This window comes from Cetorhinus maximus, chromosome 8 (genome assembly GCF_964194155.1).
Source record: "Cetorhinus maximus chromosome 8, sCetMax3.hap1.1, whole genome shotgun sequence".
In the NCBI taxonomy this organism is placed as follows: domain Eukaryota; kingdom Metazoa; phylum Chordata; class Chondrichthyes; order Lamniformes; family Cetorhinidae; genus Cetorhinus; species Cetorhinus maximus.
In genome coordinates this window covers 118,533,395-118,553,142 of record NC_135886.1, presented here as the reverse complement: position 1 = coordinate 118,553,142, position 19,748 = coordinate 118,533,395, and the positions used below count along the sequence as shown (strand labels likewise).

General features: G+C 40.8%; 1 protein-coding gene across 5 annotated transcripts in view; it reads right to left on the bottom strand.

The window, feature by feature from the left end:
* Positions 1–19,748, bottom strand: part of LOC144683912 (pre-mRNA 3'-end-processing factor FIP1-like) — a 64,298-nt gene that overhangs the window by 20,493 nt on the left and 24,057 nt on the right. For 3 of the 5 annotated variants that reach the window (XM_078547479.1, XM_078547475.1, XM_078547477.1), the window contains exons 5-9: positions 16,109–16,164; positions 12,568–12,678; positions 11,047–11,177; positions 10,003–10,127; positions 5,652–5,769 (exon numbers count right to left, since the gene is read on the bottom strand). In XM_078547479.1, the coding sequence (XP_078403605.1) occupies positions 5,652–5,769; positions 10,003–10,127; positions 11,047–11,177; positions 12,568–12,678; positions 16,109–16,164 (541 nt within the window). The remainder of the gene's footprint in view (positions 1–5,651; positions 5,770–10,002; positions 10,128–11,046; positions 11,178–12,567; positions 12,679–16,108; positions 16,165–19,748) is intronic. The other 2 variants (XM_078547476.1, XM_078547478.1) reach the window with 1 other exon arrangement.

The window sequence follows — 19,748 nt, the reverse complement described above, 5'->3', positions numbered from 1 at the left end:
GAAAGACGAATCCAGAGGCTTGTCATCTCACTTGGACCTCACAGATGCTTCTTGCCCAGCAGTCCTCAAAATGCCAGGGAGCTCAGCTGAAACTGCCTCCTCCTGCTGCTGTGGACATGGGTCCGTGCGGTGACCATCAGATTGTGAACCCAAGTCTGGTCTAGACCTAGGTCCCAGCGAGGTATGTGTCTCTGTGCTGGTGGAGGTTGTGGGTCTTACAGGCTGCTTATTTCCAGCTCTTCAAAGGAGGTGTCCTCTTGGCTGGAGGTGAGGGCCTGGGTGGAGCTGAGGGACTGGCTGGCTGAGGGCATTGATCGCTTGGCAGAGCTCCCTGTGAACCATAGTAGAGATAATTAATGCATGGCAGCAGAGTCAAAAGCAGGAGAGAGAGCACTCACAGCTGCGTTGAGAGAGGGATGATGTGGTGCAGGATCCTTACGTGGGTGTTCACCGCCAACCTCACTGGCGCTGGAGGTACAGCCCACATCCTCACCAATCAGCATGATGGCACGCTCCTCAAAGTGAGTGAGGGGTCTAATGTGGTCACTCCATCCCTGGTCTGGGACCTCTCCCTGCTGTTGTGAGGCAGCTGCTCCTGCATGAAAACAGATGGAGACAGTGTGAGCAGGACACGTGGCACTGCGCGGAATATTTGTGTGGTGAACAGGTGTGTATGAGGACGTGAGATTCAGAGGATAGGAGTCTGATGGAGATGTGAGTATGTGTGTGAGAGTTAGTGGTGTTGTCTCTTAAGGTGTGAGATCCCTGTGGATGTGTGATGGGTTTGGGAGTGTGTGTTGAGAGTGATGAGGTGGTTGACTTACCTTGACGGAATGAATGACAGCATTCATTCTCTTCCTGCACTGGATGGCTGACCTCCTCTGTGCTCCAGTGGTGCTAACCAATGATGCCTCCCAGGCCAGATTGGTGACTCTGGTGGATCTCCTGCAGCCAGAGCGGGGGTAGAGGACATTGCAGCAGCCTTCCACTGTGTCCAGTAGGCGCTCCAGAGAGGCATCACTAAATTTGAGGGGCTGCCATCTTCCTGGCTTTCGGGGCCATCTGTCACCTGGAGCAGTCCGGTTTGTAGACATGAAGTAGGCTGCGCTCTGGTGCACTTTAAGTATGGCGCCTGGAGGGAGGAAGCACCAAGATCGCCTGCCAGCGATCCAGCATCTTTCCTGTGAATGCATTATTAATGAGGCAGGACACGCCAGAAAGGGAACAATACAGTGCAAAAACCCACCGTTGCGGCCAACGGGGAAAACATTTTATCACACCCACTCCCACACTTAATGCAAATTTGGGATGATTCCGCCCCAAAATGTTTGTTCTACCAAAGGTTTTAAAAGGAACTAAAGCGCAAAAAGGTAAACTTCAACAGAAAGCTAGCAGTGTGTGCAAACAGGCAGGTTGCTACATCAGAACTAAAAAAGATAAGAATCTCAAAGGCCTAGATGTAGTTAGAGACAAGCCAAAATAACTAGATGCCAAGGCCACCGTATTTTCTTTGCTCTGGCCAGAGGCCAGCATTGAAATGTTTACGAGCTGATAGAATCAGAGCTTGGGAAGCCCAAGGATCTTGCGAGTTTTACCTGGCCTGAGCAGGGAAATAAATACAGGATGTCTTTTGTAATTGGGCTGTTCAAATAATAGCGAGATAATGATTCGGTTTAATCGGCCTCCATTGGCTTTGTTATGTAGAGAAAGTATAAGAAGGGATTTCCTGAGCACAGAGATTGACTGAAGCCACTATATCTGGGACACAGCCAGGGAATAGTTACTTAGGAGCTTGTGCTTCTACCCAGGGTATAATTGTAATGCTGTTGCACTTTGATACTACTGCTCAGACATTAGCGTGTGTCAATTATTACCTATACTGAACAAAATATAACTACTGTTACCAAGGGTTTACACTTTGAATAATTTCAGAACATGAGAGCGAAGGAGTTTAAGTGTTAATTGACTGTTACCCAATACTCCAACACTCAAACTGTGCACAATAGGCTTTTAAACTTGCGTTCCCACTCTCTATTTCCCTTCCCCAGGTTCAATCACCATGCATCTGTATTAGACTGCAATTGCCATTTGTTTTTCCATTCCCTCACCCCACTCAGATCCCTCTGTATAGCAACATGGCTAGTTCTATATGTTAAAGACAGCACACGGTGGCTCAGTTGTTCCACAAGATATTACCCCAACAAAAGAACAAATACACAAAGAAAACAAATTAGTAACAGCAGAAAATACGATTGAAGAAGAAAAATATCCCTTCATAATTTGCTCCCTGTTTATTGAGAGCTGACTAAAGATTCCATATGCATCAGCAGCACTCTGATATCTTGCCCAAGTGGCCATTTTCCAAATGCTGGCAGGTTCTGCGACACCGTTGATATCATCAGACAAACACCCTTTCTAGCCAAAGCAGGAACCCTCCTTGTAGTTCAGTGGTCAACCAGTTCACTTACTTGCATCCCTGCAGAAATCATTGAAGTCAACACATATGGGACCAAACCTGAACACCTCGGTTTGAATAGCCAGACATGAGCTACACGACAGTGAAGTAAAATGGGGAGCAAATTCCAGAGAAAGGTATTTTATGTTCAAAATATTTTATGTTATAGAAGAAAATAATTGAATTTATTTTTAATTGAAATTTTGGCAAAGTACTGTCCTCTAACATACAGCCGGGTTTCTTTCATTGATTTGTCACTCCACTGACATCACAGCTGCCTCTATGGCTGAGCTAGAGTTGCCCAATGTACTAATGAGCCATGGAGACCAAAGTGGGCCAGGTCACAACATAGTTACAGATGAGGAATGCCATTTGATCCAACTTAATTCATCCATTGCGTAAGGTCAGGAAATCTCATTGCACTACCTATTTGTTTCTTAAATGAATCCAGGATTTTTGGGTCCACTTGCCTATCAGAAATTTTATTTGTTGATCAGCATGTGTGAAAAATTTTGTAATATCAGTCTAAAATTTACCTTTTGCTCTTCAAACTAGCAGTCCCTGCTCCTATTTTAGTAATATTCCGGATTTACCTTTTCCACTCCCATACTGGTCTTTTAACTTCTGTAAAATCACCTCTCAGATGCCTCATTTCTATGCTGCCGTTCCTCATCAGTCAGACCTTTGACAGTAGAGATGAGCCTCATGACTCTTAGTACTGTTTCCAGCACATCAATGTCTCCCTTATGTCTTGGCAAATCAGAATAGGATGTGGTATTTAAGATATGATCAGGCCAGAACACTGTGCTGTTTTGATCACTATTTCTTCTGACCAATTTTCTACTGTTTTGCATAGTAGTTAACATTCTATTGACTTTGTTGATTGCAGTTTGGCATTGGATATGTTTAGCATCAACATTACCAAAGGACATGAGTTTCTTTCAGCTTTTCCGGAGCTACTGCAACACTAATTTACGGAGTAAATGCATCACCTATTTTTCCTTCGTAGGTGCATTACTTTGCACTTGTCTTGTTATTTGCTATTCTTCTGTCCACACACACTTTGACCAGTTCATTCTGTGACTTCGGGCTGCCTCCTCAGATTCAAACTGCCCTCCCATTTTGACATCATCTGCAAATCTGACCACCCTGCACCAAATTTCTGAAATTAGGGCACTTATAAAAATCATAAGCATTTATAAATAAACATTGGGCCTTGGGGGCACACTACTGAGTACTTTTCCACATCCTGCAATCACTCCATGAAGAAGTACTCTGTTTTCTATCCTTTATCCAGTTTCTCAGCGATTCCCAGGTTTTAATTCACCACAGTTTTGAGTTTAATCAGCAATCCTTTGTGGAAATTTTGTCAAATGTCTTTTGGCAATCTGGGCCTGAATTATCTGGTCGGTGTGTGGGGGCGGGCCCTGCTCACCGACGCGCAAAACGACGCACGGTGACGTTGAGCGTGCGTCCCGGCTTCACCACGCGTCATTCCGATCTTCAGTTCAGCGGATGCACACCGGAGTCGGCTGCGCGCCCGCCGAACTGTCAAAGGCCTATTAAAGCCGTTAATAATCTAATTAAGCTGGTTGTTTGGGCTGCCCGTCCAACCTTAAGGTTGGCAGGCAGGCAGGCGAAGAACCCAGGCGGCCTTCGAATTTATCATAAAACCTTATCCATGGGCGGGATGAGTTTTCATGAAGGCTTTATAAATTGAATAAAAAATTTTTGTTAAAATTCATTGACAGTGTCACATGAGCTGGGACATGTCTGAATAATTTTTTTTTTCTTTATTTTAATTCATAATAATCAAACTAATGCCCCAACTCTCCCTCCTCCTCCTGCCCACATAGGGAGCGCTCAGCGTTTCCGGGTGCGCGTCACGCTGGGCGGGCCTTAATTGGCCCGCCCACATAAAATGGCTGCGCACCCATCTGCGCCCGCTCCCACTCAGCCACCTCCTCCCCGCCACCGCCACCGACAGGGATAAAATTCTCCCTCTAGATACATTATGCATTATGTCACAGGGCTCTGCATCCACTTGGGATAGCACTGTCTGAAAGAAGTAGCCTAGGACTGCCTAGTTTTTAATGATTTAGGATTATGATCGGTGAATTACAATTGATTTCAGTTCTCTTGATTCAGAGAGGGGAAAGGTTTCCTTTAATTAATTATCCAGTAACTCATGCACGTTGAAGTGGCTCCATATTAAACATCAAGGACCACGACTTATAAAATTGTCTTGAGAACCAAGGAGCCACATTCTAGAAGACCACACTATTAGCTAGAAAATTTGGTAAACTAATTCATTCGATCACCCAAAATAAAAAAAATGCACTCAACAGATCAGACCAAAAGACACTGGGTATGGGATTGAGGCAGTGTGGCCTTTAGATAATCCTAACAATTATAAAGTGGCTCACAAAACCAACCAGGGCTTAATAAGATAGACTGTGCAATCTACAGATAGAAAGAAAATGTCTATGGATTCTATAACACTTTCCACATCTTCAGGACATCTGAAAAAGCTAAAAGCTTAGTTCACTGTTTTCACAGATTCCGAAATTTAGTCGTCGATGTTTTCTAGGCACACGTCAGCCAATTTGCATACAGCAAGGTCCCAACAAACAGCAATGAGATAAATGAGCAGTTAGTCTGGTTTTGGTGCTATTGATCGAGCAATAAATGTTGACACTGGCAGAACTCCCCCATATATCTGAATAGTGTCATGGAATCTTTTACATTTACCTGAACAAGCCAAAGGGGCCATGATTTAACTTCTGATCTGGAAGGCAGTCTCGGACAATGCACTATTCCCCTAGTACCTAATACGCTTCATTCTCCAGGAAGCAAACTCTGGACTATTGATCACCATTTATTGCAAACTCTAAGACAAATGCCTAAGGTAGAGATCACACTCAACACTTTTTTTCCCCTGACAATTCTCCAATTCCTCCCCTCCAATGCTGAAAATTCTGACTTCTGGCTGTAGCATTGTTCCATGGGCACCAAGCACCTCTTGGCAACCGTCTCAAATTTCCATTTTTCACCACCTTCAACTCAGTGGTACAGAACAATGGAGCAGAATGTACTATGCCCATCATCTCCTACAGAATCTCTGACAAGGTTACTCACTTTAAACCATAAATGTCACTCAATTTTATATGCGAAGTTAATGTAATTTTTTTTTTACCTGAATTGCACTCTCGTCTCCTCCATGTTTGTCTCGTCGCCTTCCTTCTACCCTCCTGATAGAACCCGTGTATCCACCAATAACATCAATTGTGCCAGCAAGTTTTCTAGAGGAAAAACTTAATATTACATTAAATCTGATAGTTCCAAAGAGTTGGGTCTCAAATATAACAAGAACTATAAGAATTTGTCCCATTTAAAAACTACATTATTTAATATCTTGAGATACTGGTTAGATAGGGTATTCCAACAATGCTATGCATTTGGAAAAATACACAGTCATGTACACAATTCACATCCAGGTCTGTTCAAAAGCTTAACCTTTACAATCCTGGAACAGCACTTAGCAAAAGTGTGGTGTCGAAGTGGGTACACAAAAGGTGGGGAGCTTTCTTTTATAAAAAAAACTATTCACACAATACTGAGACAAAACAGATATTTGGTTTTCTATGGGCAGGATTTTCGGGTCATCAGGCAGGCGGGCAACGGCCAGCAATCGGTCCCCGACTGTGATTTCACGCTGGCTGGCCAATTAACGGCCAGCCAGCATGATAGGCATGCTGAGAAGCTCAACGCTGCCAGGGTGGGGACGGGAGGAGGGCGAGTGCTGAAGTCTGCTTAGGCGCAGGGGAGCGCGCACTGAAAGCTCCCTGAAGGCAGAGAGCTGCCTCCGGGAGTTGAAGTGTTTTAAACCAATGAAAGTTTTTAGAATTCCGGAAAAAACGTCCACACAGCAGACTCACTTCACCTTAACATGTAGATTTGAATTCTGTCCCAAATTATTATTTTTTAATTACAGAAACCTCATCCCACCCGTGGATGAGGTTTCCTCAAAAATCCAAAGGCTGCCTGGCTGATTCGCTCACCCGCCAACTGTAACACTGGACTCGCAGCAAAAAACACAGGTTAATTAACTGATTAATGGCCCTAATAGGCCTCTTAATTTTTGGCGTGTAAGCAGCCGACTCGCGCATTCCCACCGACCGAAATATCGCGCGAGTGCACGATGACGCTGGGATGCTCGCCTGACGTCATCTCGTGCTATTTTATGCTCAAGCGTGTCGGACACACGCCCGCATGCCAAGTAGAAAATTCTGCCCTATAATACTGAATTGTGCTTTCAGCATTCAGGACTAGAGATTATTTAATTATACTGGATGATAAATATGCAGAAATACAATGAAGCTTGAGCACTGACAGGGTTAAATAATGTTTCAGTGTACTTGAATGGCAATATTGCCAAGGTGATCAAGAACACTTATATGTAGATGATGCTGAGAGTCTCCAAATACTACAAGAGCGACTCCATGTTACAGCTTAAGTAAGTTTACATTCGTTATTCTAAAATACAATGGACTAACTGTAGCAGCTTAACAGTTCCCTCCAAATCCACTATTGATAAAAACACATCAAGTGCAGAAGTCATATCCTGAGCTTTGCAGGTCATTACAAAACCCTCCAAAATTATGCATCCCACACTGAATTTTGAAGTTTAAAAGATCAAGTAGGTATTGTTTCAAGACTAAGCATTTGTTTGTGCTTCAACAAGTTATGTAATATGGCCAGCCTGTGATAAAGTTATACTTGATCAAATATGATTTAACAATAAAGTCACTTTTAAAAATAAAATCACTGCACAAATCCTTCCCCACCACCCCCACCCCACAACCTCCATGTGTTGAATATTTCTATTTAAACAATCTTAGACAAAATTGGCTGGAAATGAACCAAACAGTGCAAGTACTGTTGTGCAGTGCAGTGCACTGCAAAGCATAAAATGCCTCATCAGAGGTAAACTACTTTTATAAATCAAAGATGCCTCACACATTCTTTTCAACAAGTTCCTCCAAGCATATCACCACTATCTCTTTTAAACAATTTTTTTTTGTTGCTGATCAGGATGAAGGATGTGAGCACTCTCAGATTCACTGTGTCATCATTAGATCTGCAGAGAAAAGGTGTCTCGCTTCCAAATTGCTGCGTTAGCCCCAGCCTTTGCTGCCTGACAGAAGCATTACTACAAAATTGGTTATTCCCAGCCAGCAATCTCTGTCCAAGAAACAAGAATCTGGGTGCCAAATTAGAGTCAATTTTATGTCATATATTACAGATGTCTTCTTGGAGCTGAACTGAAACCAACCATACTTAAAGATGGCTACAACATCAACATAATTTAAGTAGTCAATTGGCTGCAAGCATTCGAGTTTTTAAAAAGAATGGAGAAATTAAAATACCTTATTCCACAAATGACATTTCTCCCACTACAATTTTCTCCCTTCCCAAACACACTGACCCCTGCTGGAGTACACTTGCACTACCTTGTTTTCTTCAAGTGAGCAGAGACAGCAAATAGTTCAATCATGGGAGTATCCAAATCCTGTTTTCACACAAACACATATAGCCACTCTCCACTCGGACATCGGTGGATAGCAATAGAAGTAGTGACACTGGTGGTGATCTCCTTTACATCATATACTTCTGAAGCTAAGACTTTACTTCAACACCACCTCTCTGGAGTCTTCTACCATCGGAGATTTGTCATGCTGCTCATTAAGACATCCAATACTAGTGGAGCAGAAATTTCCTCCAGCTAAATATTTGGAAGACGGAACCCATTGTCTTTGGTCACCGTCATAAAGTCCATTACCTAGCCACTAACTCATCCCTCTCCCTGGCCACTGTCGCTGAACCAAGCCATCTGAAATCTTCAGGTCCAATTTGACCAGGATATGAGCTTCTGACCACAAACAGGCTGTAACACTGTTTGTCCCTGGCTCCGCCACAACCATTCTGCTGTTCAAACCTTCATCCACGTCTTTGTTATCTTTAAACTTGACTATCCCAGTGCACTCCTGGCAAGCCTCCCGTTTTCCACCCTCTATAATCTTGAGCTCATCCAAATTTCTGCTGTCTGTATTCTAACTCACACTAAGTCCTGTTCACCTATCACACTTGACTGAACTACACTGAAGTGTTGATGGACCAAAAGCCAATTTTGATAAATTCTCTTCCTCATTTTCAAATCCATTCATGGTCACGCCATTCTCCATCTCTGTAGGCTCCTCCAGTTTTACAACTCTCCAAGATTTCCACGCTCCTCCAATTCTGATCTTCCGTACACCCCCAATTTTAATTGGTCCATCATTGGCAGCCATACTTTCAGCTGCCTAGGCGTTAAGTTTCAAGCTCTGGAATTTTCTTAAACTTCTCTTTCTCTTCTTTTAAGGTACTCCTTGAAACCCATTTCTTATCCCCTGCCTGAATATCTCATGTGACCCAGCGTAAAATTTTGTTTGATAACACTCCTGTGAAACATCTTGGAAGTTTTAATTCATTAAAAGATGCCATATGAAAATGAAGGCTTGCATTTATATAGTGCTTTTTACAACTGCCTGACATCTCAAAAACACTTTATAGCCATGCAGCACTTTTGAAGTGTACTCAGTCTTGTAATGTAGGAAATGAGGCAGCCAATTTGTACGCAGCAAGCTCTTACAAACCAGCAATGTAATAATGACCAGATAATCTGTTTCTGTAAAGTTGATTGAGGGATAAATATTAGCCAGGACACCAGGGATAACTCCGTACTCTTCTTTGGAATGGCGCCATGGGATCTTTTACATCCACATGAGAAGGCAGGCCAGCCTCGGTTTAACATCTCATTTGAAAGGTGGCACCTCCAATAGTACTGCACTGGAATCCTGTAGTGAGCCTTGAACATGGAACCTTTTGACTCAGAGGCAAAAGTGCTACCAACTGAGCCACCGGCTGACACACAGGTTGATAATATAAGTTGTTGTAGAAAACTTTCAGGGTGCTTCTGATAGAGCAAAGGCCAAGGAACATTCTTAGGCTTGTAATACTTTGAAGAAGAGAGCTGTGATTAAATGGCTATCTTTCACAAGTTGGCTTCTGGTTTACTAATCAGTGTCCCCTACTGTTACCTGGTCAAGACCAGCCAACTTAATGCCTTTACATTATCAGAAAAGCATCAAAATATTACATTAAAGATTGCCATCATTCATATACACTAAAACCTGTAGGATCCTGTTTCCTCTACAGGGGCCAAAAAAAGGGATTTTATTATAGAAGGGTTCCAGCTGCAATGTTCTGAATGTTAACCTTATTAAAAAACTACTTTTTTTTAACTTCAGGAAATCATTAGATTCTGAATTCAAAGCAAACAGCTCCCCACTACTTAAAAAAAAATCATACTCCACTAGGAGGGTTTAAAGGCATCAGAAGAAAATCAGTTCTGGACTGAGCTTCACCTGTACCTACAGTACCTTGTATTACAATTTATTTAACACAAAATAAAATACTCACTGATCTTCAGTAGCTATGCCTCTTACCTATTTGGTGGTGGGCCTGCTTTCATCCTTCCACCTGGTGGAGATGTAAAATCAGCCTTCAATTCCATTTTTGGTAAGTTGTTTTCTAGGTCCTTCTCTATGTTGCATACCCTCCCTTGCTGAACCTAGGTAAAGGAGAATGTTGGAAACAATAATTAAACACACAGGTTACTTGTAAAACTTATACAAAACACACAACACATACATATCACACTGAAAAATAAGGTTAACATTAAACATATTTCAGACTACATAACTACTACCAGGACTTTAGCGTATAATTTGGGCAGATCTTTGATTTCAGTACTGACGAACTGCTTCATTTTCAAAGGTGCCGTTAAACAGGGACTCCATCCACCTATTCGGGTGGATAAAAAGATTCCATGGTGCTATTCAATATGAAGTGAGGAGTGTCCTAGCCAACATTTCTCTGTCAGTCAAAACCACCAAAAATATTTATCAAAAAAACTAGTCATTTATCTCATTGCTTTCTGTTGGACCTTGCTTTACACAAGTTGGTTACCATGTTTGCCTGGACAACTGCAACTACACCTCAAATGTAACTAATTGGTTATGAAGTGCCAAAGACATTCTGAAAACATGAAAGTTGCTATATAACTGAAAGTTCTTGCTTTAGCCACACACACAGACCAACAGAGGTAGAAACCAGATCGAATCTGAGTCCCTCAGAGTGTGCTACATATACATAACTGAACACTGACTGGGGAATTTACTACTGATATGCATTATATCATACACAGTATTTGTAATGAGAAGTTTTGGTGAGGGCACTGCCTGAAAGTCCTTGTATTTCCAAGTAAAATGATGCAATTAGCTAACTCAGCACAGGCTAGAATGGAACCCGGACCCATTAGCTTTCAATGTAACAGAAGGGTCCAAGCATCTTCTGACTGCATTCTGAACTTGTTTTATTTCAGTAGTCCACTCAAATCAGAAAGCAAAATCCCTAAAACTGTGAAACAAAGTGAAGTTACAAACCAACTATTATCCTATTCAGTCACTAAGCAGCTAAGTATTTTATACCAATATTTTGTTCTCTGAACCAGGTGCAAGCATGGGATCAAGTCCTAACTGAAGTCTTCGTTGTTTCTCACAATAAGCTTTCCAGGTCTCTTCATTGAAGCCGTAGTTAAAATAGTCAGAAAGATCAGCACCTAAGAAAGAAAATAAATGGAAAAATAAAGGCACATGTTGCTTAAAAGTCAATTAGTTTAATAGGACATTTTCCCTCCCACCTTCAAATGAAATATTGGTTCTCGATAACTCCCACTCACTCAACTGAACTATTAGAAGACTACAGCACTGAAGGCTGGTATTGGCCCCATCTTGTCTGTAGTGGCTCTTTGCCAGAGCAACCCAAAACTGAACTGTCTGCCCTGTTCTCTCTTCATAGCGCTATATCTTCTTAGCTTCAAATATTTGTCCATTATTCCTTAAAAGATGCAATGCTCTCGGTCTCAGCTGCTTCCTGTGACAAAACATTCAATGGTCCTTCATAAAGACTGGATTTCCTCACTTTTCACACTGTAAAAGGATGTGGGCAATTACATAACACAGAGGAGTTAAACATTCATCACCTGGGTCTCAAATGTCTATAAAGAAACACATAATTAAATTTGCACACTTAATAAAGACTTCTTGTCTTAACTAATCTCTCAGTCTACAACTTAGTCTACAACTTAGCATACATCAAAATCTATTTATATGTTAACCTTTGGGGCATATATAAGATAAACAAAATAGCAACTCAGCATTGCCAACGCCCATAACTCTCAAAAGGGATTCCAAGCAGCCATCCAAGTAAGAGTCTGAAGATCCCGGACTCCAATGACTTCATTTTGGTGTGATGTCTGGAAAGACTTCTGTCTGGAAACTTCATTGGAACTCGGAAGTTGCTGGCAATTCCAAGGGAGTTGTCAAATAGGTGACATCTGTACTCTCGCCATAATATTAAATGTATTAGCACTTTTCAATCAAAAATTCTAATGCTAAAAATGCAAGGGCAAAGCACTCTCCTTCTCAAGTCTACTCTTTCTGTGAGCTATGACGGTGCACAAGTTAGCTGCGCATTGACCGACACAATAGTGACCACACTTCAATTCAATTTGATTCAATTTTCATTGTCTCTTTGGAGATTCACTGTGGGTACATTTAATGAGCAAACAAAACCACATATAAATGAATAATTATCAAATTATCACAAAAATCTAACTGATTAAAAATATGCTAAAAACGTGCTCAAAAGCAATTGATTGTACAATTCAGTTTGATTCAATTTTCATTGTCCATTTGGAGATTCATTGTGGGTACATTTAATGAGCAAGCAAAATCACATATAAATGAATAATCATCAAATTATCATGAAAATCTGATTAAAAATATGCTAAAACATGTGTTCAAAAGCAACTGCTTGTACAATCTTGGAATGTCTGAGGATGTGAAAGGTGTTAAATTAATGCAAGATCTATTGTTCCTCACTAGCAACATGCACCAAATAGAATCATGCTAGGGACCAAAAGTTCATTTGTTTTATTCAAAACTTACCTGGTTTTCTCCAAGGTTTGTCTTCAAACAAGTCCAAGTCTGCCTCAATCACTGGAATTCCATTAATGCTTCCAGGGGCATCTAGGTCAATGCCTCTGGAATGCAACTTTGCTGTAGCGAGAACAGAAAAGACACATTTATAATGAATACATTTACCATTGTACAAATTTCAAAGTCTTTACACCACAACTAGTTGACTACCCATGACAATCACTTCAACAATTTCAAGTACTCAATGCAATCAAATTAATTTGCATATACACTAAGTACTACCAATATTAAAAGTACTGCATTGGAACATAATAGGAATGTGATCAGGGCCATGACAATATCACTCACATTAGAAAATTCCTAAACTGGAAAGAGAAAAGCCATCTACTTTCAAGCAGGAGTCAAAATATTTTTAATGGAATGTTTTATTTGACTGAATTTATAAAAATTCCTAACTGAATGGATTAGGTGAGAATTGGAGAATCTCACTTAAGAACATCTCTGTTAACATCCTCTGTTGCCGTCGATTCTCTACATCCTTTCCCCTCTATTTTATTAGAAACTGTGCAGAAACTGCAGCATAAATTTTCAAACAACCTTATTAAACACTGCATCGTTGATATACAGCCAATAAAATTCTAATTGCTTCTGCAATAATACTTCCAGTTCATCTTTTATCAATGCGTTTGTCTTAAAATGAGGAACTTTCACAAGGTTCATCATTTTATAGCAAATGCAACAGCCTTGTGCAGTTCCAAGCGCACTGGTTAGTCTCTAATATCTCACTCACATAGCTATTAATTCATAGGTAAACCTGGACAATCTGTGCTGAGTTATTCAACTGTGAGGACATCGATTACTCACTTGCTGCTCCCAATGACCATTGTAAGAGGGGGAAAAACCCAAAGTGATTACTCTTCTTCCTAGTCTGGGGATAGGAAAGCCAACTGCAGTGAACCCACTGACAACACAGCCAGGGTTATGTGACTTAGGACAGACTGGTGAGCGATCTGCAGCGAAAGCTGATGTAGGATTTATAATCGTATTTAGGGTTTTACATGTGGCGTCCAACTTAGCTCATTCTGAATCATCCGACATAAACCAATTCAATTTACATTAATTAAAGTCCTGTTCCATTGCCAGCAGAATGGCGCTACGATATTGGTTGAAGAACTATTTAACACATAACTCACTTGAGATATTATGGGCTAAAAGGGACACAGAAGCATCACTAACTACTTTATTTCACCACTTTTATGATCACATACGAGCCCACAAACTAGGAGTGGCCATTCGGTCGCTCGAGTCTACTCTGTCATTCAATAAGATCATTCATGGCCTCAACTCCACACTCCACCAACCCGATAAGATTCTGAACTTTTGACTCCCTTGTTAGTCATCTACCTCTGCCTTAAAAATATTCAATGACCTGCCTCCACCACTCTTGGGGGAAAGAGTTTCAAAGATTCATGACCCTCAGAGAAAAATTTCTTCTCATCTCCATCCCTTATTTTTAAACTGTGTCCCCTAGTTTTAGTCTCTCCCACAAGGGGAGTGATCCTTTCAGCATCCCCCTCAGGACTTTATATGCTTCAATAATTATCATCTCTCAATCTTCTAAACTCCAATGGATGCAGGCCCAGCCTGTCCAACCTTTCCTCATAAGATACCACCCCCCCTCCCACAAGTCCCAGGAATCAGTCAAGTGAACCTTCTCTGAACTGCTTCTGATGCAATTAGATCCTTCCTTAAATGAGATCAAAACTGTACACAATACTCTAGTTGTGGTCTCACTAATGCCCTGTACATTGCCCTCACATGAACATTAGAAAAAGCACAATAAATTGGTTTCAAAAATCACAGAACAACTTTAGGTGTTTTGCACTTTAAGTAGTTTGGTGATGTTAGCCCTTTCCAGCTTATGTGACAATGTGACAAGTAACACAAAATGCAACACATCTGAAATAGGTTTAATGTAATATCGCCTTTCCGAAGAAGAGGTAGCAATTTAAATGAATAGAACTAACTCGTTATGCCTCTTCAATGTATTGATTCCTTCTTTGGTTAATAATTTCAACGAGTCATCAGCAAGAACTAACTCCTTTAAGCACTTGATTTCTTTAAATCAGCTTTAAAGTATTACATCAAGCGATCTATCAATTTTCCTCAGTTAAAATCCTAAACTAAAAGTTAAGTATTACAGACAAAGCTTCATTTAACAGTTAAGCTGGTATTATTAAAATTGCCCCAAGGATATTAATAAATTGTTTTTGCTGTTACTAACTTTCTCTCTACTAGTACCTTATATCTATAGTTAACTAAAAATTACCAGGGCATGTATTAAAATTTATTGAACTAAGTTACAATATTGTTTGACCAAAAGAAAATTTTCCATCTGACTGGTACCACCTCTTTATCTCTGTGCAGGTTGTTAATGAATGAGTACCGAAATTATTTCAGAAACTAATCCTAAAAGGGAATCCTGGAGATTGAACTAGGTCTTTGCTAGTCTGTTTGGCTGAGCACAAAGCCAAGTGGTGCATTAATCCAGGTAGTTTAAAAAAAAACAAATGTACCCAATTAGCTCAAGACTCAACATGTATCCATAGAATATAAAGGTACATCATATCTCTGGCGTCAAAAGGGGATTTTTCAAACAGCAAGGAGGATTGTCCAAAATTTGAAGAACACAGGCATATTAAGTGAACGGGTTGACCTGTCACAGGTGCATTATTATGTACAGAAGTGTGATGAAATACATTTTATAAAGAAAAAGGATTGGATGAATATATTTCATGTAAAGAAGCTGAAAAGTGTGGTGAATAGACACGACCAGGGAGAATCATATACATAATTTGTTAAAAGTGGAAATGTTGATTGATACAACATAGAAAGGCTATCAATTTAAATAAAGGCAGGTAATTTGTATTTGCACAAAGTAACAGTTAGGTCCATTAGAGTACTGTGTGTTCTGGTCAACCCATTTAGAAAGCATATTAAAGCCACATGGAGTGTATGGAATAAATTCAGAACAATGGCCGCAGGGTGGGGAGTGGTGAAAAAAGTTACTGGAGATACCAAAAGACTAACAGAAAATTTATTTAATGTAACTTATTATAATTATGAAGAGTTTTGTTAAAGCAAACAGGGAGACACTATTTCTGCTGATCAAGTAAGAAAATGGAGACACAGAGATCAGGGGAAATATCCTTACCCTTACGTAGCATGCAAAGCTTTGCCAGAGTGGTCCAGACTGAAATATTGTACATTTTAAGGGAGAAGTAAGTGGATGCACCTTTGAAGCAGTGGAGAATACAGAGCTAAGGGAGGGAGGAGAGCAGTGCAATCATTCTCAGATTTCTGATTCCTCTTTCTGCGTTGTCAGTTTATTTGATCCAATAGTCTTCCTATGCCAGTAAAACTGGTCATGGGTAATCTAATGGGCTAGCAATGAAAATATATGTCTTTTCAAACAAAGTGAACAGCCCTGTTTAATCTAGTAATTTACTAAGTATCACTGAATAATTGCTGGATAAACACCCTCACTGACCTGCAGTAGAACCATAGGGTCGCCCACTCTTCAGATTCAAGTTCACCGGAGTCCCCCTATATAAATTTAAAGTCACCGAATTTAAGCAATTTTGAAAATATACATTTTTAAATAGTACACACACCATATTAGCATTGGCAAGTTCCAGCTAATGATTCAAATTTGCTATTTGTCCATCATCCCACCCCACCGTACTGTAAAATATACCTTTGAATGAAAGTGACATGTAACATTTTACAGCAGTTTTCCTTAGTTCAAAAAAATAGGATAGTTAGGATGTGCTGCTTTATAAAGACTTGCAATAATATAGCAAATATCCTAAAGTGCGTTACAACCAATTAATAAGTTTTGAAATGTGATCTGTGTTGTAATACAGAAAACCTGCAGCTAGTTTGGGCACAGCAAGATGATAATGGCTAGATAATCTCTTATGTGTTGGCTGAGATAAATTTTCTTTTCTTCTTTAGCTTCTCTTCAGCTCTGAAGAGGAGTCATAAGGACTCGAAACATTAACTCTGTCTTTCTCGCCACAGATGCTGTTAGACCTACTGAGTTTTTCCAGCATTTTCTGTTTTTGTTATAAATTTTATCTGATCTTCTTCAACATAGTGCTACTGGATCATTTATGCCCATCCGAGGGAATAACGATGCCTCACCGTAATGTCTCATCATGGCACAGGAGTGGTATGTTAGCCTAGATTGTGATCAAATCCCTCGTGGGCAAACAGATTGCAGCTGACTAACTGAGTGAAGACTTGGAATTTGGTGAGGGGGGAGTTCGGTGAAAGGGGAAGAGGAGCTGTTCGTTTCCTCTTTCTATTTTTCTTACTCCATAGAAATTGATTTGAGTGTATCTGGTAAGTGGGTGAGTTCTATTCTATCCCTAAGGCTTGAAATAGTGCACAATTTGGTGATAAAATTAATAAAATATATAAGAAAGCAACATAAATACGTGATTAATATAATTAAGTAATTATCTAAAACACATTAAGGGTGGCAGGACAGATGATGTGTCAAGGCTGCAGCGTGTGGGAGCTCCTAGATAACATTGTGATCCAGGGCAAACACGTCTGCAGTAAGTGTTTGCGGCTCGAGGAACTTTGGCTCAGAGTCATTGAGCTGGAGGCTGAGCTGCAGACTATGCGACACATCAGGGAGGGGGAAAGTTACCTGGAGGCTTTATACCAGGAGGCAGTCCACCACTTAGGATAGAGTCTTCTGATTTGGTCACTAGCCAGGATCAGGAGGGTGTGACTGCGAGTGAGGCAGGTCAGAGGACCCAGAGGGCACAAGTGCAGGAGTGTGAGCCTCTCAACTTGTTTGGATGACAGTGGGGACTGCAGAGTGGTTGAAAAAAACTGACCATAGCACCGTGCTACAGGAAGCCATCCACGTGGGACGTGGCAGGGGTGGGGGCAAGGAATGTAGCGGTAGTAGAGGACAGTATAGTAAGAGGGATTGACACTGTTTTCTGCTGCAAAGAGCGGGAGTCCAGCTGGTTTTGTTGCCTGCCTGGTGCCAGGGTTTGGGACATGTGCTCAGGGCTAGAGAGGAACTTGCAGTGGGAAGGGGTGAGGTTGTGGTCCATGTAGGTACCAACAACATAGGCAGGATGAGGAAGGAGGCTCTGCATAGTCAGTATGATGAGCTAGGCATCAATTAAGAAGCAGAACCTCAAAGGTAATAATTTCTGGATTACGTGAGCCACGTGCAAATTGGCATAGGACAAATAAGATTAGAGAAATGAATGTGTGGCTCAAAGACTGGTGTGGGAGAAGTGGGTTCCGGTTTGTAGGGCACTGGCACCAGTATTGGGGAAAGTGGGATCTGTACCGTTGGGACAGTGTACACCTGAACCGTGCTGGTCTGGTGTCTTTGCGAGCCGCCTAACTAGAGAAGTAGAGGGGGTTTTAAACTGAATAGTGGGGTCAAAGGATCAAATTTGGGAAGATGTGGTAAACCAAAGAGTAGGGACAAGGCACGAGAAACAGGTATTAATATGGGAATTGATAAACAGACTGTGACAGGAAGGGACAGAGAGTACAAATCTAAGAGTAAGTCAGCAGATAAAGCTAGATGTTACAAAAATAATAAAGGACAAAACTAAAGCTTCTGTACCTAAACTCACGTAGCATTCAAAACAAGACAGATGAACTGATAGCGCATAGAAATAAGTACGATCTGATAGCCATTATAGAAACATAGCTACAGGATGACACAGATTGGGGCCTGAATATTGAAGAGAACGTGACATTTAGGAAGGACAGGAAGTTAGGAAAAGGTTGGCGGGGGGTGGTGTGTCTCTTCAATTAATGATGGTATCAGCACATTAGAGAGGGGTGACCTAAGTTCAGGAAACCAGAATGTAGAAGCGGTTTGAGTTGGGACAAGGAATATTAAAGCTAAGAAGTCACTTGTGGGAGTGGTGTACAAGCCCCCTAATTGTAACTACACGGTAGGGCAGAGTATAAGAGATAATGGAAGCTTGCTAGAAAAGGTACAGCAATAATCATGAGGGATTTTAATCTACATATAGACTGGAAAAATCAGATAGGCAAAGATGAGGAGTTCATAGAATGTTTTCGGGATAGCTTCTTAGAACAGCACGTTCTGGCGCCAACCAGACAGCAGGCTATACTAACCCTAGTATTGAGCAACGAGATAGGATTAATTGGTAACCTCATAATGAAGGCACCCCTAGGTAGCAGTAATCATAATGATTGAATTTTACACTCATTTTGAAGGAGAAAGGAGTGCATCCAAGATTAGTATTTTGAACTTAAAGAAGGGCTATTGTGAGGGCATGAAAGCAGAGCTAGCTAAAGTGAACTGTAAATGAGGTTAAGAGATATGTCAATAGAAGTTCAGTGGCAAACATTTAAAGGGATATTTCAGAATACAGAAAATATGCACATTGCAATGAGAGAGAAAAATTCCAAGGGGAGGACCCACCATCCGTGATTAACTAAAAAAGTTAAATACATTATCAAAATTAAAGAAAAAGCACATAATTACGCAAAGACGGGTGGCAGGTCAGAAGATTGGAAAGAGTATAAAGAACAGCAAAGAATGACAAGAAGATTAATAAGGAGGGAAAAATTAGAGTATGAGAGAAAGCCAGCTCGAAGTATAAAGATGGATGGTAAGAGTTTCTATAGATACATAAATATGAGTTAACAAAGTAGCATTGGTTTTATAGAGAGTGCAACTGGGGAATTGATAATGGAAAGGAGGGAGATGGTGGATGAATTAAACAGGTATTTTGCTTTGGTCTTCACTATAGAGGACACAAGTAACATCCCAGAAATAGCTGTAAATCAGGAAATGGAAGGGAGGAAGGAACTCGGGGAAAATTACAAGCACCAGGGAAGTGGTATTGAGCAAATTGTTGCAGCTGTGAGCTGACCAAACCCCAGGTCCGGATGGATTTCACTCTAAGGTCTTGAATGAAGTGGCTAGTCAGGTAGTTGATTCCTTGTTTTTAATTTTCCAAAATTCCCTAGATTCGGGAAAGGTTTCATTAGATGGGAAAATAGCAAATATAACTCCTTTATTCAAAAAAAGGGAGGGAGCCAGAAAGCAAGATGCTACAGGCCACTTAGCCTAACATCTGTCATAGGGAAAATGTTAGAAGCTATTA